This window comes from Poeciliopsis prolifica, unplaced genomic scaffold, assembly GCF_027474105.1.
Source record: "Poeciliopsis prolifica strain line A6 unplaced genomic scaffold, Auburn_PproV2 SCAFFOLD026, whole genome shotgun sequence".
NCBI classification, from domain to species: Eukaryota; Metazoa; Chordata; class Actinopteri; order Cyprinodontiformes; family Poeciliidae; genus Poeciliopsis; species Poeciliopsis prolifica.
In genome coordinates, this window is record NW_026562401.1 from 5536508 (window position 1) to 5559321 (window position 22814).

General features: G+C 37.4%; 2 protein-coding genes across 3 annotated transcripts; one reads left to right on the forward strand and one right to left on the reverse strand.

Moving 5' to 3' along the window:
- Positions 1-988: 988 nt before the first annotated feature.
- arhgef5 (Rho guanine nucleotide exchange factor (GEF) 5) lies at positions 989-14724 on the reverse strand. Of its 2 annotated transcripts, XM_055047846.1 has the most exons (16): positions 13986-14724; positions 10746-13518; positions 10210-10455; positions 9568-9613; positions 9303-9349; positions 7568-7941; positions 5893-6053; positions 5519-5671; positions 5302-5431; positions 5147-5221; positions 4946-5038; positions 4038-4180; positions 3725-3868; positions 3564-3634; positions 2136-2240; positions 989-1651 (listed from the first exon to the last, which is right to left on the reverse strand). In XM_055047846.1, exons 2-16 carry the CDS (start codon positions 13438-13440, stop codon positions 1509-1511), a joined length of 4626 nt encoding a protein of 1541 aa, XP_054903821.1. In that variant the 5' UTR covers positions 13441-13518; positions 13986-14724; the 3' UTR covers positions 989-1508. The 2 variants fall into 2 exon arrangements, with proteins under 2 accessions (XP_054903821.1, XP_054903822.1); XM_055047847.1 differs by lacking the exon at positions 10210-10455 and having other exon boundaries at positions 13986-14721.
- Positions 14725-16665: 1941 nt separating this feature from the next.
- m6pr (mannose-6-phosphate receptor (cation dependent)) lies at positions 16666-22153 on the forward strand. Its single transcript, XM_055048078.1, has 7 exons — positions 16666-16977; positions 18024-18196; positions 18356-18522; positions 18691-18800; positions 19205-19335; positions 19414-19540; positions 19724-22153. Exons 1-7 carry the CDS (start codon positions 16972-16974, stop codon positions 19844-19846), a joined length of 837 nt encoding a protein of 278 aa, XP_054904053.1. The 5' UTR covers positions 16666-16971; the 3' UTR covers positions 19847-22153.
- The last annotated feature ends 661 nt before the right edge of the window (positions 22154-22814 follow it).

Consider the following 22814-nt stretch of genomic DNA (forward strand, 5'->3'; position numbering starts at 1 on the left):
GATTGGTTGGATCTGGTTGCTAGTCTGGAGCAGCCACAGCCCGTTTTCCGTCAGTGGCAGGACGCAGATCCAGTAGGAAATCCTGGAAACCGAGCCAAGCCGAGCGAGGAACCAAGTTCACAGTCACGCCTAAGGCAGACTACGTGCCTGGCCGTGTACCATTTTTTTCATTGTCTGAACTGTTCACAATTTGTTCTGACACAGCTCCTGCAGAGCTCATCCAGTTACACTGGAATGCAAAAACTACTCTTTTTCTGATTTGGTAAATGTACATATGTTTTGTTAGGATTTCATAGGATAGAAAAAAGGTCTAAAGTAAAAGGAAAATGGCATATTATTTACTATTGTACACCAAACTTACTAAAAACGTGTGATTATCTGTATTCACCCACTTTTACTTTATCACTCCCCTGTAAAATGCTATGCAGTCGAGTACCTAATTTGTCCCTTTTTTTCTAAATACAGTCCACCTCTGCATAATTTAAACTCTGTATAACTGCAGTCATATTTTATGTGAAGGCCTCAGAGGTTTGTTAGATATGCTTGAGCATGTTCAAGTGTGAGAATGGCTCATTCAAAGTCCAGACCAAAATTCATTAGATTAGAGTTTAGAGTAAGATTAGAGTTTAGATTAGAGTAAGATTAGAGTTTAGATTAGATTAGAGTTTGATGTAAGACTTGCTGTTCACAGTCATCCCCCTTTAGCTTATTTCCAAAAAATAAAAAATTGGACACCGTTTTTAGACGTGCAAAGATAAATCCTCTAATATCTGCTATTTCACACCGCAGCCTGTAGTTCCACAAAAAGTTGACTTGGACAGAAGAATACTAAAAAAACTTTTCTGATCTTTGTTTTAAAAAAATGTAAAACCTTTCAGGTGGTATGAATATTTTTGGAAAGCACTGTCTCTCAGTCAATAAAAAATAGTGAAAAATATTTGATAAATGGTGAACAACTCCAAATCAATGCATATTCAGGGATCAGACATTTCTTTATTTCATGAATTTATTTAAATGTTTGGTTCAAGCTCTGTACATAGTTGAAGTGTTGTTAAGAATGCATACCTGACTGCTCCCATGCATACATAGATTCTTTTTTAAAAATAACAAAAAACACTTTTATTTCCTTGGTCATCATATACAAACAATTCGTACCTTGACAAAATATTTCTCAAAAAAGGAAATAAAAAAATTTAAGATATGTGTGTACACTGAAATCCTCAATGTTAGCAAGGCACTTAGTATGTCAGGTAATCATTGAGAGTGTAAATGGGGACTCACTCTCAGGCCTGATTTTTATTATTATTCCACATAGTGAAACAAGTGAGGCCTAATTCTGCACTTAGTTGAATTTTTCCAACTTTTTCTTTAGCCAATGCACTGTCATGAACAGTTAACAAAGAGAAATGTCAAAGTAGTTATGGTCCATTTTCAGTAGAAAAATGCACATAGCGGAGAAACTTCCATTCAGGACATCCATCAACTCATTGCCACTCTTAGTGTCGTACTCAGACAGCAGCTTTAGCCTTTGTCAGCGTGAGAGCATCCGACAGGTTGCGCTTCTTGACTTTGTCGTTGCTTATGACTTGCAAATGGGAATTGGGCACCCATCCAAAATGCTGGTCCGACAGTCTAATCCCCGCTATCCAATCTGCAGAGAAAAACAATCTAGTGTGAACAAACTGGCAAAATAATCTCAATTTACAGTTCTGTGCAGAAATATTTGTGTGTTTATGAAACTCTTTGATTGGGATTAAACACATTGTTTTAGAAGTTGACAAGGCCTCATTACTCATTACCAACATGTGGCATCAAGAAGTCGCTTAAGTGAAACCTGTCTGACAACTCTAAGTAGGCTTCAAAAGCAACAGATCAGGCCTGATCTTAAGGTACAAAACAACATACAACTGAAGAGGGAATAGAAATGTCTAGAAAGATATTTCCTACATTTTTGACTAAAATCCAAAGTAATTTTCTTAAATTCAATTTTTTTGGATTTCTGAGCAATTAAAATGTGGACAAAACAGAAGGAATCTGAAGTTGACCTAATACTTTTTCACAGCACTGTATGCACATATCGTTTCAATCCTAAGAAAGCAATTCATCAACATGGGGAAAGAAAGGTATTGTCTTACTGTCTCCGCTGTCCTGGTGAACCAGAATGATGTCTGCTTTTTCTACAGACATCTCGTCCGGCTGCTGACTAACATAAGCTCTGATGCATTGCATCTGTGCTAAATCTGGAGGAAAAGCAAATAAATAATTTTAAATAATTTATTAATAATTGGGGACCATGTTTTATTAAAATTGGTCTGTTTTAGGTTTTTCTTGTTTTTGTATTTATGTTTTATGACCTCATAGTATTGTATAATGAGAAAGCAGCAGAATCTACACCCTAACATATCCAGGTTTACTTAATTAACAGACTACGTTAACTATCAGGAAAGTTTACACAAAATATCCAGGGTTCTCATAGGCATAACGGTGAAAAAAAGTAACAGGTAGAAAGTAAATGGAAATCTCCATTTGGGACACAAATACTGTGTTTTACAGTATTATTAGCATCTGCACAATTTTAGAATTGCTCCATTGAGTTATTTAATTGTTGTGCTTCAGTCTTTTTATTTTCTTAACTTAGTTTAACTCTACCCACAGTATATTACAAAACCCGGCAAAAGTGAATCCCAGTTTTCCCTCTGTATTTTTGCTACACTACATACAACATATGGTTGGTTGCTAATGAACCCCCTCTGGGCAACGTGCAAATTACTGACATCAACACTCATGAAAAATGGCTGTACCACGTACAAATGAGCAACTGTTTATCCACCAGAGGTCAGAAAAATGCAATGTCAGTTTTACTGACTGGAGCAAAAGTTTGGATTTTCAATGGTGTAATCCATGTTATTAAATAAGCAGATTCAGAATAAAGTGCTATTAGTTATTATTATTCTCAAATAAAATAATGCACAATCTAAGAGGCTTAATTAGTTAAATGTAAATATTTTAGTTGATGAAGATGGCTCCTTTTATGTTTGTCAGTAGATTTTATGCCTCTTTTACAATTTGTATCAGCCTCAAAAGGGGGAAAGGGCATCACAATATAGAAACATCACAAGTTTTTATATTAATTCATTGTATTTACATTATGATTCATATTGAATATTCTGAAATCACATTTGAAAACCCAAAATGTCTATTCAATTCTCACAAAAATGTACTACTTCATGCATCTCATTAAATTGGAATATGTGACCCAGTGAGGCTTGTTTGTCTAATTAAAAGTACCTTTTGGAAATAACAACCTTCCTGCTGATATTAAACTAACAAATCTCTATGAAAAATCTTTTATATATTTATGTAATTTCCTGTGTTTTCATTAATTGTCAGAAAAAAACATCACTCAAATTAGCAGAATAAAGGGCTAGAAAGTATTAATGTGCATGTAATAGATCCCTAAAATCTGCTATAGTTAGTGGACTGAGTTTCTGAAATACATAAACTTCTCAAATCTACTGAGATGTACCTGATGCATGAATGCAGATGTCGTAGATAAAACTTACTTTCTGCAGTAGAAAAATCAACTGTAGGACAATTCCTGGAGAGGGCAGATATCCAGCGCAGCTTATCACTCCTGATTGGGAAAATGTAGTGAATAATGCATAAATTATCAAACTTTAACAGTGCAGGAAACCAAACAGATGTCCTCTGTGCAATCTCTTACTTTGTCTCAGTTCTTAGCAGCAAGGAATTCTGTGATAAGTGTAAGCGGAAGCTGTTCTTCTGCAGGGTCAGGATTTTGACTCGGAAGTCTTCTGTACGCAGTTCCTCCACAGGGCAGTGATCGATGACGGTAAACTTTCCCCCTCTACGGAAGGCACACAGCAAAAATCACACAAGTAAGGCAGCGGAAGAGAAACAACGTGAAAAACTAAACACATGATGAACAGAGGCAGATATGAGGATAACAGGCTACAATAGATGGTGATAGTGATCAAATTTGATGACAACACAAAATTATCTGTTTGCTGACTCACTCTTTTTGTATTGATACTAGCAGATAGTCATTGAAGAGATGTAAGTAAATGGTTCTCTCTGCTTGCTTTAGAGAGAAATCCATCAGTTGAGTGATGGGACCTTCTTTCACCAGCCGCCGTTTTTGACTGACGAGAGGAAGAGTCTGAAACATAACCAGGAAATAAAGCCATGGCATCAATTAGTTTTCCGCTAATAGGGTCCTAATTTAAGTCACTCGGCTGTTATGTGAATTTGCAAAGTGTTCATAATGTGTGGCTTGATGCTACAAAATAAAACCTTTTTATGACAGACTGGACCAACCAAGAAAATGTGTTCAACAACAACTGAGCAATCAAGCAGAGGTAAATAATCCTTTCTCATGTTAAGTTGCTAATGAGCCAATAAAGTTTAACTCCCAGAAAGAATAATGTAGTTTTCAACAAATTAGCTACAAATGCATCCTGTACTCTATAAAAAGACATTTTGTAGAGTAAATATAAGTCATCAAAAATGTATTCAATTCTATTCGTTTGTATATATTATTAGCTATTCATTCAGGGTCAGAATCCAATATTTGCTAGTTTATTTTTGTAACAAATGTCTTGATTCAAATTTAACCACTATTGTCATTTGTCGTCCTTACTAACCAGCAAAGAATGGTAAAGTTAATTTGTTAAAGAGTAAATCAAATTTGTAAAAAAATAAGAGGTGTTGGAAGACTTTCGATGAATATGTATTTAATCAAAAGTAAATTGGTTGGAAGTTAACACACTTAACTCGACATATTTTAGCTGTTTAACATGCATATTTTCAGTCAGAAATACTAGAATTTAAAAAGAGGCACCAAAACTCATGTGAAGACACTTAAGCTTCTCATAGATCTGTTTATGGGTTTATAAATGTAAAGGCTGAGTAAATGGTTGCTCACCTTGCAATCAACAAACTCCACTTTGCCACTTAGCGATACCAAAGACTCAATGGTTTTCATTTCAGCGATGCTGTCATTACTCTCTTGAATGATCTAAAACAGAAAGAAAAAAACAAGGACGTTTGCACTTCTACTTTCTAAAGTTAAATGCAGCAACTATTGACTGTGTAAAGATACTGTGAAGGCAGGGAGTTTTTGTACCCTTTCCAATTGTGTTAAAGCTTTAATGGTGTTTTCTGCATCCATTGTTCCAGGGGTCGTTCTTTTTACAATATTCTACACAGAAAAAGCATGTGGATCAGGTTAAAAAGATAAGGTAAAACATTTGGATTAAATAATCAATGGTGTTTGTTTACCTGGACCAGCAGCTTAATTCTGGTGATCCTTTGGAACGGAAGCACCAAGAAGGAACGGAGAGGAAGCCTCTGACAAACATGACTCTTCTCCAAGTTGTCCACAATCCGCTTGAAGTGAGGATTTTCATTCCTAAACGCAGCATAGAAAAAATATCATTAGTTGGATTTTATGGGATATCAATCTCATAAAGAAGAAATTAAAAGACAAACTATTTACATGAGTCTTTGGTATGTGGCATCCTGATATGACTGGTTGGTGAGGTAGGGCACATAAACCTTTCTGAAGCGTCGACATTGCTGAGCAATAATGTCACACACTGTAAAGTGCAAAACATCAGATTCCACGCGCTCTTCCAGCTTTGATAAAAATCTGAAACAAACATTATAAAGAAACAACTTTCACCTTTTTAGTCTCATAATATTTTTTTCCCCACTTAAAAGCGAGGATTACACAATCAATATTATGCACAACACCATTTAGATGGTGCACTCAACTCAACTCATAGTTGAGATGGTGCACTCAACTCAGAGTTGAGTGCACCATTTAATGGATGGAAAATTTGATTGACAACATTGTTAAAAAAATCCAACCTGTGGCTGATGGTCCGAACTTCAGTCAGACGGGAAAACAGCCAGTTCTTGTCCTGAGTTGTCAGCAGCTTCTCTAGCTCTTTATTCTTGACAAAATGTCCAACAACAATGTCCAAACTTCTGCAGTAGGAGGCCTCCGAGGTCACCACTTCAAATCTCACCTGGTATGCAAAAGTAAAATAAAACAGGGGAAAACATGGAACTGATTAAAAGAAGTAAATGATTGTTTGTATTTATATAGTTGAAATGACTAATCAACCTTCTTGTTTTTAATATGTACTGGTAAAAGCTGATGCAATCAAAGAAATGCAACTCCAAGTAATGCAATGAAATCTTCCAGCCAGAGTCACAGCTAATAAAATAGTGGATCAGTTGAAGGGTTATTCTGCAATGTGGTAAGCCAGTATGATGTGTGTGAATTCAGGAGTTTGAGGTGTGGCGCAACAAGTATGAACAAGGACAAGGAAATGAATCCTCAAAAGAAAAGAGGCAGAGTCTCCGATTACCGCCAGAGCACAAAAGCATATTAGAATGGGAAAAATAGATAAATAAAACAGCAGGGTGCAAAACAAATCAATCATATTATTATTAATAAATTACATTTTTCCAAGAACAATGTTCTTTTTGAAAACATAATGTTGCTTTCATCTAAATGGTGTGTGGATCTGGTTGAAAAGTTTAAACATCTGAAATTAGTTTTTCAGATGTTTCTTATTTTATTTCAGTAATTTGATTCAAAAGGTGAAATATAAATATTAAATTTGCCTTCTGCAACACCAGTTAATTTACAGTATTCCCTGTGACTGTGTAAGATACACCATGAAATATATTTCTATGTATACATGTGATATGTACACTTCTGTGTCTGGATTAGAAAATTGTTATTTTCATTGACTTTTTATAGTATTCTGTTACATTTCTTCATTAGCTATGATGCACAGTCATCACATTAATCAGAAGAAAATACACAGTTGAAATATATAACTGTGTGTATTGATAAGAAGTGACTATTTTAATAGAATTACAAAATAGTGACAATGGTATTTTTGTAAACAAAACAGAACATCAATCAATCGAATTGTGAGAAAATAAAAATTTTGAGAAATCAAGTTACTATTTTGAAAGAGGTCATTCTAATGTCAAAAATAAAGTTTAGATTTTCTAATCATAAAATTTAGCAGATCAACTGAAGTGGGCAGGTGAGAAAAATAAGCTTTCTAAGTTAAAGTCCAATGATCATGTGGGAATTTAATTGTTGAAAGGCAGCTGCTGTATTAGTCAGAAAACTCACATTTTAGACATTTGTCTGGTTTGAATAATGAAAATGACTGGTGAGTCTCAAGAGTCTTTATAAAGAAATGAGAGAGGCTGTTTGGCAGTTTCTTGAGTCAGTAGTTTCCGGTGAATTTCCTGAGATTGGAGAGCAGATTACTGTTTGCTAATACAATTCTTGAACAAGTCCAGATAAAATGTTCACATGCTAAAGAGAATGAATAGACAATTAAAGACAATGAGAAACTATCTTCCTAACTTTTGTGAAGCACTTAGGGACTCATCAGACTGAAACAAAGTCAAACTCAAGAGAATCAGAATGAAGAACTGTTATCTGCTCTACACAAACAGACATGAACCATCAAATATGGACCGTGTTCCTAATGCGTGGTTCGATGTTTACCTCCTGTAGTCGCCTCTGATCTTCTGTGAGCCTCTCCAGCTCAGGGTTGTGACAGACGCTGGGCAGATCCCGCCAAAGTAAAGACGACTGCTTGAGTGAGAGGGACAGACTTGGAGAGGAGGCCCTGCGTTCGCTCTGCGGTCGGTCCGGAAGAGACAAGGTTTGGGCACTGACTGGAGCATATAATGAGTGGGTCAGGGAATGAGGGTGTGGGCAAGGCGGTAAAGGAGGAAGCGGTCTGTGAGCGGGTGGAGGTGAAGGTAAGGGGGAGCGATTGTTTCCCTCGCTCACTGAGAGGGTGTCGGAGCGAGACTGACGCAGAATCTCGATGTTCTGAGTCTCCTCATTGTACTGCTGATAGAGTTGAGGACGATCTGAAGGAAAGAGGGGAAATGTTATACTGATATAGACAGACACAGATATGCTGAAAGTTATTCAGCCGTTTAGCAAATTTAAAGTAATGACAGTTATTGGACAAATGTCCTACTTTCTTCTCCCCCACAATATACCTCTATACACATAATTTATCAGAGACATTTTTCTATATTGCCTGTGTATATCTAAAGTGTACCTAATTCCCCAAAAAATAATTGAAATTGACATTTTCTGAGTTTTCACAACTATATTAAAGGTTTCTGAAATCTCAAATTGTGTCTTATATAAACAAAACGGAAGCTTGTTTTTTTTGTTCGTCTGTTTGTTATTGACTCAAGGGACAGCCCAGGGAAGAGAGACAAATAGCCAAAATAAAAATACACCACAACAAATAATGCTTGGAATGGTTGAACTAGACTCCTGAGAATCTATGGAGACAGACCAACCTCAAATGGTTGGACAGACCAACCTCAAAGACTTATAATAAAAGCATTTTAATAAAAAGAAAAACCACTGGAGATATGTAAAAAGATTATGAGTCACTATGAGAAGCGCCATAATTCTAGGAAAGGCTTCTGAGAAAGGTAGATTTCATTTTCAACATGACTTTTGAAAGAAAAGCAAAAGAAACTCCTCAACATTATTTTTGTGTCTTTTGGGAGTTGTCTATGTCATTCACACTTAGGTACAAATGTATTGGTTGAATAAAAAATATTGAAAAATATTGAAATCTAAATCTATTTGGAAATACTTTAAGCCCAAACTATAAGCGTTACAAAATTAGAGAACTCTTTTACTCCTGCATATTGGAATGCAAAGTCACAGCCACAGATGAGCACTTGCAGAAACCTGCAGAGGCTTGCACAACCTAATTTATATACAGATCAAGCACAAACACATTCTCGCAAGAGCCATGTGAGCCAGTAGATAGCAAACTGCTTCCATGTCAAATTACTTACTTCAGTTTATAAAGATGTGTGACCTAAACAGTAAACTAACTGACACACATTTGCCTTTTCTTGTGTATGTGAGTGAAAATTTCACACTGACGTGAAATGATTAAGTGATAAATACTCAGTGGGTTTGGATTTACACAGAAATGAGTCACACTCTCTGAGGGGAAATGCATGACCATGTCATGGTTTCCGTCAACGCAGCCAGATCTGATGTGATCTGCAGTCCTGTCAGGACCCCTGAAATTCACTGTTATCCTAAATTTACTCTATGAACGCTTGACTGACAGAAAGTAAACTTTGAAAGTAATTACAGACCACAGTGTTGTTTTATACATTGCGCTAGACTTATTTTGAAAGTGAATAATATGAGTAAACAAGATAAAAGCTAAAACTCAAATACTCACTGTAAAAACTTTTCCTATTCCGTCTTCCAATTGAGTTCAAAGCATTCCTGCAAGTGAATGGAAGTAAAAAAAAACATGTTAATTCAGCCCATTTATAAACACCTGCCTAAAACCTCAGTTGTAACAAAACAAACTCAAGGCTTCAGAGATAATTCATGCTAGACTAAAATAATGAATAACTAAAATTTTTCAATGACTACTACGTTGCTTATATTTTTTTGACACAAATATATTTGAAGAATCATTTAAATGTTGCTAAACTCACCTTAGATCTGTCTCTCCGCAGCTTCTACTCCGAATATCATTATCATCTAGAATAAGAAAGTATACATTTGTAGCAGGATTACAAAGTAACATTTTAAATAATTTAAGACTGTTTCCAAAACCAAAATACATAAAACTTGTAATAAATATGAAAAACGTGAAAATAAATTAGATTAAATATAGATTTAGTTGTTTCCAGAGCTCATGCTACTCTTGTGTCTGAAAGGATCACTGATGATTTGTCCCTTTTAAATCACACCTGTGGTTTTCCCCACCTCTTGTAATTTCCACTGACTGCAATTATAACCCTCTGACATAGTTTCCTATTCTGGTAAGCACTCAAGCTCTACGTAATTCTGGACGTTTGACAAAGACAAGATGCAGATAACAGCTTTGAGATTATGATCGCCACGACAGGAAGTGAATGTCATTCAGACTAGAAAACAGAAGAAGCAATAAAAAGATTCAGAGATCTCTGAGTGTTGATTTGAAATTTGGATTAGGATTTGCGTTGCGGAAGCAATCACGCCTAAGAAATGACAAGAAATAGGAGGTGAATAGAAGGTGATTCTTGAGCTTTCTAAAATGATTAATGGATTGGAGTAGATGTTTCTAGTTTTCCCCAGTCGGTATTCTGGTTTACTTGAGGAAGAAAATATTCTCGTTCTGCGATCTCTTCCAACACCTTCTTCTTCTTCCACATCAACATGCTCTCTGTTCCATCTCTCTTTGGTCTTACGGATCCTCATTCTTCGTAAACGAATTTCAGGACCAGAATCCTGAAAACTGCAGGAGCTCTTCAAGATCTCCTCTCTTATGTGCACTGTCTTGTCTCCTGGTCTTTCTTCTACTTTTTGCCCATTTTCATCTGGCACCTCTTGGTTCTCACCTTCTCCAGGGAGAGTCAGGAGGTCAGATTCAGATTTATAACTAAGAACGGGACAGCTTCTAGGCTTGGAGAGAGTCTTGCTCACACTTAGATTTATATTCATCTCTTCTTCAGTTGCTTCTTTTAACTCAGCTAAATCTGCCTTCCCCATTTCTGTCCTTTGCTACAAAATGTATTCTTCCTTCCCTACACCGTTAAAGAGTGTGTCAGAGTGAGTGAGTGTGTGTGTGTTACAACATGCATAACTGTAAACTGGTTAGCATGCTTGTTGCTTTGGGTCTGCCGCATACCTTTAAAATCGAAGTCGTCGTCCTCCTCCTCTTCTTCCTCCAGATCTGGCTCTGATTGTTGATCATCTGTTGTCAGAGTCATAACAGGCAAGTTCACACTCTTGCGCTCAGCCTCTTCTTGATGCTCATCATTCACAGTCTGCATGACAGGCTGGTTTTCTTCTGCCCCCGAATTTGGTTCATCCTCTGTCTGTTCACCAGAGTGTCCCAGGATCTCACGAACTATACTTGTGGCCCATTTAAGGTGAGGGGCATCAGAACGCCGCTTGGTTCGCTCAGGAGCCATCCATATCCCGCTCATTTGCATACGTATGGCCTCCACCTCCTCTGCACTCATTGCTTCAGTATTTATCTCAGGTTGAATTTGATCTGAGCTGCTGCAATGAAGAAGATCACTACAAGATGCTTGATCCTCTTTTCTGTCGTTCTTCTCTCTCCATTGTTCTAGGAGCCTTTCGGTCTTTGAGTCTCTTTTCTTTATCCCCATATCAGGGGGCAGTGGCTTCTTTCTCATTATCTCTTCAACTTCTTTGTCTTGAAGGTCCACAGGTGCTGCACAGCCATCTCCCGTTGGGTCTCCTGAAGTGAGGCTCTCTCCTCTTGTCGTGTTTGGCTGCTGATTCCTTCCTTTTGGTGTCGGGTGGTGCTGAGGTTTACGTGTGTCCTCATCACTTCTCCACTGATGATCGTCTATATTTGTGTCATATATTTCCACCCCTCCCTCTTTATCTTGTGACAGTGACACCTCGTGGGTTTTTGACCGGGAAACAGTTTGCCCAACTGTACAGAAGATCGACTTATTTTCTCTCCCTTGTTGCTCTGCATTAATCACTTCCTCATCCCCTGCTGCCGAGTCCTCTTCTCTTCCGTTTGAGTTTCTAGGTTCACTAAATTTCTCCCCGCTCCTAAATCTCTGCTCCATCTCATACCCATCATCTACCCCACTGGCCAGAAACACATTGCTGGACTCTGAAGACAGCATTCTGTCTCTGTTTGGATTGCAGCTGTTGACACTCCCTCCTCTACTCCCAGAACAGCTCCCACCTTCTTCCTCTGTGCCACTAGTGCTATTTAACAAATTTTCTCCCTGAATATCCATCCTCCAGCTTCCCTCAGTCCCTCTACCACTGTTGGACAGCGGCTCCTTGTCTTCACTAGAACTGTCTCTCCAGGCTTCCTCCTCGTCTCCATCTACACTCAACCCCTCAGAGTCCTCGTTGCGTCCTCTTATTTCTAAATGCCTTACTCTACTCTGGGTCATGGTCCTCTCATTAGGATCCTCTTGTAATTGCCACACATCTCTTTCCCCTTTATGCAGTGACTTTATTTCCCTTTCGTCTATTCTCCTCCCCTCTTTTTGCCTTGGTTGTGATTTGCCCCTCTGTGGTTCTAACCACATCCGTGTCTTGTCTAAACCACAAGATATGCTTTCATTTCTGTCAAACTTCTCACCTCCTACAATTTGCCTTTGTCTTTTCTCACCCATTTGCCTTGGTTCTATTTGGGGTTCTTTTCCAACACTGCCTTCTCTTCTTTGTTCTGTCTCAGCATCTTGTATGTACCTCATGTCACTATCCCCCTTGCTTCTCCACTCTCCACTGCTTTGGCCTCGTGGTGTTACTCGAGGAGAAGAATCGCTCAAGGATCTTCCATCTTCCTGCCTTTTTTTTCTCTCTCTGTCTCGTCTCTCATTTCTACATTGATCATCTTCCCTCCTGCCATCACTTTTGATTGGTTGCCTTCTTTCCCACTCTCTGTCTGCTGGTCTCATTTCTGTTCTGACATCTCTCTCCCTTTCCGAGTCCTCTTTTTCTCTCCTCTTATGTCTTTCTTCACTATATCTCTCCTGGTTTCCACCTCGATCCTTCCCCCGCGCTCTTCTGCTTCTGTAAAACACCTCATTCCTACTGAAAGGGGTCCTCTGCTCTATTACTTTGTCCCTCATTTTTTCCCTTCTCTCCAATTCTCTCTCATCAATTTCTCCTTTATTCCTGCTTTCTGAGTACATTTTTCTCCTTTGTGGAGAATCCTTTGTATCCATGACACCTCTGAACTGCTCTCTTTGTCTACCAGCATCCCTATCTCTCCTGTACCATGAATCATTCACTTCTACTTCCCTGTCTTGAAACTCAACACCAGATACTTTATAGTTTTCTCTCTTTTGTGTTCTGATATCTTCTGGTGGTCTTCTTCCCTCTTCTATTGGCCTTCTTTGGATCTTTTCTTTTTCTCTATCCTGGCGCATGGATCTTTCCATTTCCCAGTCCTCCATCTGCTCTCTTTTGGGTCTATCCCTCTGCCTCATTTCTCCTTCTGCCATATTTCTTGAGCTAGAATCTCTGCCTCCCTTTCTCTCTCTGGGAAATGTATCGCCTTTCTTTGTCCCTGTTTTTACATCTTGCTCAGGCTGAGGCAACTCTACATTTGACAGCGGCCTGCATTGTTTGTCTCTGCCATCGGTTTGCCTTCGTTCTCCATCTCTCCACTCTCTTTCTCCATCTCTGACATGTGGAGCTCTGTGTCTGTCCATCGATCGCTCCAGGCCGACCATTTTGTCTTCCCTCATTTTCTGAGTTTCGCTCTCCTTCCTCTTGCTTTGTTTTTGATTGTTGTCTCCTCGATGGAAGATGCCTCTCATTCCTGACAGAGGACTTGGATCCCGAGAGACCTTTCCACTAGGGAGAAGTCTGTCCATTGTTGTTAGGTTAGAAATTGTGTCACTGGTGTTAAAGATGGGCGGTTTTGGTCTACATTGCACCAAAATGTGAAGAGCCTAGAACAAGGTAGTAGTTGTCAGTAAAATTATTACAATTTGCATTAATACTGCAGATTAAATACCTAAGTACAGGTCAAGTCAAGAACATACATAAGTACTTAAAATCCTTAGTTTTTCAGTCCACTGAAATGTTGTGTTAATTTGGTTACTGTTTAAACATAAAACGCTACATTCTTATTTTTTTTTAAATTTCTGCACTTCTGCTTGAAGTTAAAAACCATTTGACAATCAACTTAAACGAGAAAGTGAGGAGTGAGAGGGAGGACAGCCTTTAACAGTTCATTAAGAATGCAGCACGGACCTGCAAAAAATGCAGCATACCACAAGAAGCCTTACAGAGAGCAGATGATCATGACACATAGGCAAGGCATGTAGTCCTCAAACTAAAAATGAATTAGGTCTCAAATTGGGCTTCAAATTAGAGACATCTTACAGAGGTAAAGAACTACATTAGAATAACTCACCTGAAGGTGTGCCTTAGGGAGATATGATCTTCCCCCTCTACTCCAGCTCAGCTCAAAAGCACTGGATTGCACAACATAGTAGTTCCTTGTGCTGACATTATCCGGGTGACAGTGCAAATGGCAAACTTGTTTTCCAAATATGTCTGAACAACTTTTCAGTCTCTCTTTTGCTTCCTCCTCACTTGTTTCTACTCTTCTGAAAGGTTCATGTTTACGCCCGAATTCTCCTGGCTTTCTCCCTCTTGCTGGCTGTCTCTCTGTCTCTCTACCCCCCTCCCCACTTCTCCTCCTTCCTCAAATTCCCAAACAAGTCTCAACAGATTGACACTTATCTCTTCCCTCCTCTTTGTCTCTGTCCCGTCCTTACAGTTGTAGTGGCATTCCACAAGTAGCTCTTTCACAAGCAAAAATCCCTTGCAGTGTGTCCACTACTACTGTCCCCTGTGTGTGTGGACCCCCACCTTCTGCAACAACAAAAAAACAATCCTAGAAAACTCTCCTCTCTTCTGCTCCACTCTTCTTTCACAGAACACAGGAAGTACACCTCCTTGGCGTGTCTCAGTGATTGGTAGAAAAGAAGTGGCCGGGTGTGTCTCCTCAACATGCATAGTCAAGGTAAAGGTTGTGATAACACAAATAGGGTCGGGGGGAGGGAGGAAGAAAGTGAAAAGTGAAAAAAACCTGTGGAAAACCGGAAGAGAAAAAGAAAAAAAATCCCTTCTGTTTTTCCAGAGATTGAGCCTGTCGGAGAGAAAAGCAACAAAACCATTTTTTCATTTTGCTTTGTAAAAAAATTGCAGATGAAGCAATCACAGAGGAAGAAAGGAGGAGCCACATGCAAGGGTGACAGTAAATGATTTGTGTAACAACGGCTGTTGTGATTATGCAGCCATGTAACTTAGATTTGAAGTGCTTAACTGCATTAATAACAATATGACTAAAATAAGCACTACTTTGTGTTGGGTTATTACACAAAATCTTCCTAAAGCACAAACATGATTGGTCATAAAAAAGTTCAAAAATAACTGAAATAATAAATATTTTAGAAAGAAAATACATTTTCAATAAAAACATTTTTATGTCAAACTAAGTTCAAAGTCCAACATAATCATTTAAATATTATGAATTTCCACACTTCAGCGTGGTTATACAGTTCAACAGCTGATTCAATATTACGGTTTTCTGTGGACCATTTTATGGCTTTGCTGAATTGCATTGTATTTCTCATAGGGGAATTTTTTATGCTTTATGCAGATTTATCTTTATTCCCATCAGCCAAATATGTTCCATACCTTCCTTAATATCACAGGGTTTAAAATTGACAAAATCAAATTCAATAAATGATTTCTAAAATATTTATATGTGCTAATTTTAATAAAATTGTAATAGATGTGTCAAAAACGTCTGCAGTAAATTAAATAATTCAAAATTGTAATGAGTGTAAACTTTCTAATTATTAGTTAATGTTTGAATTATGCAACAAGTGTTGCCTTTATGTATAAACTCTATTTTCTCCATGAATGTGACACACTTCTGCAGAGTGAACCAAAATAAAGTGTCTGGAAGTTACTTCCTGTCAACCTATTTACCTTTTTTTTTTTTAATTCAGGACAAAGGTCAGCAAAAAGAGTATTGCACAATAGTGGAAGGTGGAAGGTCTGCGTCTCTCCTCTCTAACCCTGTCATTTCTGGGTGCAGAAAAAGGTGGCTATTGATTCCACCTGATTGAAATACAAACAGGTGAAAAGGTGGAATTTTATTGAGATTTATGCTGATAAGTGGGAATCAGGAGGTACAGCTAACTAAAAAAAACAAGCTTTGTTTTTAACTTTGCTGACACAATGAAAAAATGCTGAGGCAATTGGAAACAGTAAACTGGTCATACTGGTATTGGCTTTGAAAAGCGTAAAAGTAAATTCTCAAGTTGTTATTTGCATACATAGAGCCTTTCATAAGTATTCTAGACGAGGCCTGCCTGTTTGTTTGTTCACTAATGTTCTCTAATAACCATTTGAGTTATTAGATATGTGTCACTTGGTTTTCTTCCTTCTGTGTTTCTGATTATTTCTTGATTTGTTATTGTTAGAAAAGGTCTGCCAGAATCGGCATCTGTAAGAAGTTTGAAAATCCGTCAATCAATTTCCTTATCTGCCACTATTTTGCACCAGTTTGTGTCTGTTAATCATGAAACAATTTCCCAATACATATATATTTTGGATCAAAAAATGACAAAAACATGCAGCTTTTGTGTATAAATATTCTACCTAGAGTTGTTTTTAGTGCAGTTTTGTTCCAATTCATTTCCCAGTTAATATTGTTTGTTCATTGCATTTTGAAATCTTGACTGACAGTTAGTGGGGTCAATTCTAGGTAATGTGTTTGAACATATTACACTCAATATTCACAGTCTAGTGACCGCCCTCAGAAATGGCCGACGATGGAGCAGAGGTGCTGCGGAAACACATTTTGCAATAGGATTTGACTCGATACATTACCTGGTTTAGTAGGAGAAAAAGAGAATAAACCAGATACGTTTTTTTATTTTTCTGAAGTTTTTTTTCACTTCCGCTCACCTGTAGCTCTCCCCTGTCAGCTGATGCGAGTGCAAGAAGACTCAGCCAACGCTGATTGGTCGGCTTCTTTTTTGGTCACATGCGCGTGTTTGTCTGTTTAGTTTCATTTCCGCATTACGCTGCTGCCTGTAGCCTGTTAGCATCTTAAAATCCACACTTCAACGCGACTTCAAAGAAAACCTATTAACTCTCCAGGCCTGCAATAACAGCGTCAGCAGAGGTGTCGGACATCCAATTAAGCATTTAATTTTCATTGTTTGCGTGACATAAAAGCGGTTTGATGTTGGTAAAGTAAACCAGGAAGCAACGTTAGCGTGAGGAAGCTCAGTGCAACTTCTGACTACAGTTTAAACAGCAAGTATTAAGCCTCAGTCAGACGGTTTTTCCTCCACTGATTTAAAGCAAAGGAAACCATGAAGGTAAGTGGACGGCACTGACAAAAACCTCGGCTTTTGAAGTGGTAACTTCTGGAAAATATTGATTTCTCACGAGGAGAAGAAACCAAAGCACATGCTTGGGTATGATGACTTGACCTTATAAGCTCATTTGTATTTACATCCAGACGATGAGGTGACATGGCTGCGTTAGTTTTATAGAAGTTTTTATCACTGTGGTACATATTAAGATTATTGTTTACTTTTTTTTTTTTTTTTGCTCTATTTTTGTGTATTCAGAAGGGAGCTATATACTTCTGTTTGGAGGATCAAAAACTGCGTAATTTGTGTCTATTTTAAGTAAAATTTATCCAAATACAGGTGGATCTCAAAGAAAATAGTTTTAAAGTTAATTTTGGGGCTTTATGGCAGAACAGTAGGTGGTACTTCCAGGAAGAAGGTCCTGAGTTTGAATCCTGGGCCTGGGGTCCTGCATGTTTTCCTCTTCCTGTGTGCATGCATGCATGGATTCTTTCCAGGGACTCTGGCTTCTCCCCACCGCCCAAAAACATGACTGTTTGGTCAACTGAATAGTCTAAATTGTCCGTAGGTATGTGTCTGTGTGTCTTTGTTGGTGGACTTTGGTGGACTTGCAATCTGTCCAAGGTCTTCCTTGGTTCTCCCTTAAAGCCCATTGCTGTCAGGTACCATCCACATCCTTCTTCTATGAGTTGGTGTGGATGATGGATGGTGTGGATGAAGTTAACTTTGTGAAGACTTTCAGCGAACTGACCATAAGTGTGATGCAAAAGGTGCAGAAGAGGCATCAAGGTACTCTGTGTCATAGAGTCACAGTCTTTAACTGTGGTAACGTTAAGTATGATGAACAGTGTTGGAATTTTAAAACCCTGACATCTATAAAACCCCAGTATAACCTGTTATAAATTAATAATCTGGCATGTTGTTTCAGGCTTGATGAGATGAAATTTAATCCACCGCTTTCCATTACTTTTTGGGCTTATCAAGACACTAAAAGTTGTATAATACAGTGAATCAGAATTTACCTGAGTTGCTTTGTCTTTCTGTTCTAGCTGTGCAGAATTCCCTGTCGAGGTTCTGTCTTGTTGTGGGCCATTTTGACTCAGCTACTGCTGTGTAGAAACGGTGTGTTCGCCGGGAATAGCACCAAGGCCTGCAAACTACTCGACAAATCTGAATCAGAAAAGAAAGTCCTTGACCGACTGGAACCTCTGGCCGGCAAAAAGTAAGTTTGGCACCATCTTGCTCATTGAAGTAAAATCTTATTGACATTCAAGGAATATGTAATTAAACCCAAAGCATTGCATCTGACTTTGTTGTTTTTTAGTGTTCGGTTTTACAGTATTGGTTAATGGCTCCTAACTTCATGTTCTCATGTGGGCAGCTTGTCAGCAGTGATCGAAGTAGATAAGGAAAGCTACACATATGTGTTCCAGCTGTGTGGAGATGCAGGAGGGGTTCAAAATGCGGGAGTGATTCAAAAGAAGACCAACTCGGAGGACAAACCCACAATAATTGGCTCATACACATCGACAAAGGCCATTGGCGGCAGTAAGACTTTGCAATTTATTAAACCTGATTTTAGTTTCATTCTGTCTGTATTTAACTATTTTTGAATAGTATCGTGTTAGGATACAAACCATCAAAAATAAACATCTGAAGAATCTGAGACATTCGATTATCTTTTCTGTTTTAACTTTTTTTTCCCTTACCTTTCAGGTGACTGGGTGATGCTGATCTACCATAATGGTGACAAATATGATAACCACTGCAACAAGGAAGCCAGAAAGGCCATTATCATGATCTCTTGCAACAAAAACAAAGCGGCGGTAAAAGAAACACATATGAGTTGTGCTTCATGTATTTAAATCTTCAATTCTTATACTTCAAAAATTGATAGGATTTTGTATGGTGGCATGTTGTTTCAGGCTTGTTGATTTGAAATTTAATCCACCACTTTCCATTAATTTGAGAGTGATTCAGAGTGAAAGGATGAGAAACGTGCCCTAGCATGCTTTACACACACAGTTTGTTTTCGGAGTAAATTTCAACACTGTATTTTTTTTTTTTTATCCTGGAAGTGAAGACGCATTTTAGTTTCTAGTGAACTCTAAATTAAGGGTTGCATTTCAGTCACTGTCAGTGGACTTTTGCTGCCGGGAAACATTTTTTCTGTAAATGTTTTCCAGGTAACTGAACTAAAACCCTAATTTACCTTGTCCTCTTGTTTTAGGGTGACTTGGAAGTCATTTTCGAAGACAGAGAAAAGCAGAATGATTGCTTTTACCTCTTTGAGCTGGACTCCAGTGCAGTGTGCCCTCCTGTTCAATCCCAGCTGAGTGCTGGCTCCATAATACTCATCATGTATGTAAAGACAGGTCTTATTGCAGTCTTTCCAGACTACAATAAGAAATGCTGATTGGAAGGTTTGTTTTCTTCCAGTGGTTTCTGTCTTGTAGCCGTTTACCTCATCGGCGGCTTCCTCTACCAGCGACTGATTGTTGGAGCCAAAGGGATGGAGCAATTCCCAAATTATGCTTTCTGGGTGGAAGTTGGGAACCTTTCAGCAGTAAGATTTATCTAAGTTGCAAAAAAATATATATATTTCTACTTCGCAACTATGCAGTACCTTTGTTGTAATGAGATAACTATACAAAAGGTTTAAGGGATATGAGTACTTTTGCAGTGTAAGTAAACATTAATTCTTTTTTTTTTTTAAAGATTTAATGTGAACTTGATTGTTTCGTTACAGGATGGCTGTGATTTTGTGTGCCGTTCAAAAAACCGAGAGGAAGCACCAGCTTACCGAGGAGTGTCCGCTGATGCTTTAGATGAAGAGCCAGAAGAGAGAGACGACCACTTACTACCTATGTGACCTTAGTATGTCAGAAATATGGCATACATTTTCACTGTGTGGCAGGTTGTGCTTTGGAAACTTAGATAAAATTACTGGTGCACACAAGTGTGTTTTCTTTGCCTGGAATGAGACAGTCCCCTGTTGAAACGTTGCTTGTATTTTAGACTTGTGGCTCTGAGAAGGCTCCTAGAAGGCAGAAGACCATGTCTCCTTTTCTACTCAAAACATTTCAGTTTCGGTTGTAATTCATCTGAAGGAGTGACTCTTCTGTGAAAATCGGGTGGTAAAAGGAAGGGTATAATTAATTTGTAATACAGACTCACTGATCATTTAACGTGCATGCTAATGAACGTTAAATGTTTCTACTTAACTGATGACGGTCGTTTCATGGTTGTGCAGTCAGCGCCATGCGGTTTTTGTTTAGGTAATGCTCGCTACAGGCTATACAAGATCATTTTACTTGTGGAAGTGGTTAGTTTGACCGAATTGTGAATGTAAATTTTCAGCTCTTAGCAAGTGACAGTACATAGAGCCTTGCTGCACATCTAGAGAGCAGTGCAAAAACCAAAGCTCATGCAAATTTGTTAGTCTGCTTTATTTTTTTCCCCAGAAGTACAAAGAAAAGTTTCTACATTAATTCAGATATTTTGTGTAGTAGTTAATGAAGATGTCAGGTGAAAGTGTCACATTTTTTATCTAAAAAGGTCACAGAGGTGCAATGCATCTTTAATAAAATTAAAAACATAATTGTTTTCCTATTTAGTTCTGTCGAACAATTTAAAACTGTTTATTCAGTAATTGGCACCCCTGATAAAGATTTGTAAAGAACTTCCTGTTGTTCCCTTCTCCTTGTAAACAATACGCTTTTTCTTTAGCAGTAGTAACTTTATTTTCTGATCTGTATTTTTTTTTTTTTTTTTTTTTCTCTTTGCGACATTCTGTTAAAAAAAAAAGTGTTGTAATTGTGCGTTAGGCCTGGAGTTGGCAAAAAAAATAAAACAAATAAAAAATTTTAAAAATTAATTAAATTCTTATTGCAACAACATAATCCTAGAAATAATCAAACCTTTTTTTCTTCCAGTGCTTCTATTGAGTTGGGGAAAAAAAGTGTTTTCAACTAAATCACCATTGGCACCATTAGAGGTAACCCAGGAAGTTTCTGTAAAACAAATGTAAACTGAAAATGAAAACTGAACCAACAGTATTCATTTACACTTTTGAAAATTGATAAGTTTCTTTTAAGTCTTATTTAGTTATCCTTTGCTTTCATTTCTCTGGGTTATAAATATAATTTTTTAGAAAGGCACTGAGTAGCAGCGTTACTGTTGGACCATTAAACTCTGGCTTCTCTCCAGCCGTTTGTTTCAGATTCATGTCAGAAAAAGCTTCGTTTGTCCCACCATCACAAATGTAAACTGGGTTTTTTATAGATCTTTACTTGAATCTTAACTGGAATTGTGTCAGATTAGACCAGAATTAAACACTCCAGGTAGGTTTTTAAATGAAACAAAGGAGGACTGTGTGAAAAGAGACCCTCATGCCCACTATTAAGTTAGGCAACCCTAGCCAAATTCTCATACATTACGTTCCATATCAAAATCAGAAGAGTGCTTTTCTATTGACGAGTTATAGAAAGTGTTCACAGAGGGGAGACTTATAATGGTATCACTGGTGATTTTCTTCAAAATAATCTATAATGTGAGAATTGGATGTTCAGATTATTTGAAATGTTCATTTTCTTTTTTTTAAAGAACTCCGTCAAAGGTGGGCAATAAATATTGGAGGCACTGTCCATGTTTTTGATGATTTCTGAAATGTGGTATGCTGTATATTATTGTATTTTGATAATATGAATGAACATTAACAATGTCCAATATCCAGTGTTGAAACTTTCCTGACTGCTGACATTGTAATTGTTAACCTAAGCACCAGAAATACGTTTACCAACTTTTGTTTTCTCTTATGTTTGACCAAAACCTTCTAACTGCAGTTTTTGCTTCTATTTTAAAACGTTAGAAGTGGCAGTGACGTCACCTGCTGTACTATCTATTAATATATTGAAATGTTACTTTTGAGGATATCATTCATAAGATTTATAAATTTTTTACATAAATTATTGGTGAAAACAAAAGTAGAGTGTCTTGGAATTTCACTCAGTAGGAGGAAACAAATTTTCCTGCTTTGTTTTGTCACAGTTTACTAATGTTGGCCTATTTTTCGTAGTTCACTGAATTGTCTCCTGTGTTCTCTGGTAAAAATGGTATCACTTGTGTTTGAAGTAAATAAAAATGCATCCAGTTTGATAACTGTTACAGTGGAATATGATTTAAAGGTTCAATCTCTTGTTTTTCTTGAGTTGCACCACACTTTCTTGATTTTATTTTTAAAATGGCACTGAGAAATGTTTCCGCTTTAAAACAAACAAACAAAAAAAAGAACTAAAATGAAGACAGAGTATAGACAGAACTGATAAGTTTGCAAAGAAATAGTGAGTTACTGCAGATACTTCATCTCGTTGGCAATTTTGACTTTGATAAGTCAAAATCATCACTACTCCCAACATACTCTAAGTATTTACAACCTTACTGGTGTTTGCAAACTTTTTCTAATTTCAAATAACATTTCCAGCTATTACTGGCACATCCCTGTCACTGCAGTTTTTTTCATTTCTTGCAAATAGTTTCTTTTTTATGAGCAAATATGCATATTTTGTACATGTTTAAATAATTCTATACATTTGCATATTTTTCTGAATCATAACCCTATGCTTTTTTAAATAACAGCATTTTATTTTATTGTGATATATATTTTCTCTTAGTCGGCTTATTTATGTTTTTATATATATATATATATATATATATATATATATATATATATATATATATATATATATATATATCTTTGTGTGGTTTTCCATACTTCGACTTGCCTCACTTTGCTGCTCGTACACTTTCTCAGAGAAACAAAATCTGTCGTTCCTTAATAT

Coding starts and splice junctions, on each gene's coding strand:
- arhgef5 (XM_055047846.1), bottom strand. CDS start 13,440: ATGGACAGACTTCTCCCTAGTGGAAAGGTCTCTCGGGATCCAAGTCCT. Junction 9,350..9,567: donor TGCGGAGAGACAGATCTAAG/GTGAGTTTAGCA, acceptor ATTCACTTGCAG/GAATGCTTTGAACTCAATTG. Junction 2,241..3,563: donor TGATTTTTCTACTGCAGAAA/GTAAGTTTTATC, acceptor CTTTTCCTCCAG/ATTTAGCACAGATGCAATGC.
- m6pr (XM_055048078.1), top strand. Junction 19,336..19,413: donor GGCTCCATAATACTCATCAT/GTATGTAAAGAC, acceptor GTTTTCTTCCAG/TGGTTTCTGTCTTGTAGCCG. Junction 19,541..19,723: donor AAGTTGGGAACCTTTCAGCA/GTAAGATTTATC, acceptor GTTTCGTTACAG/GATGGCTGTGATTTTGTGTG.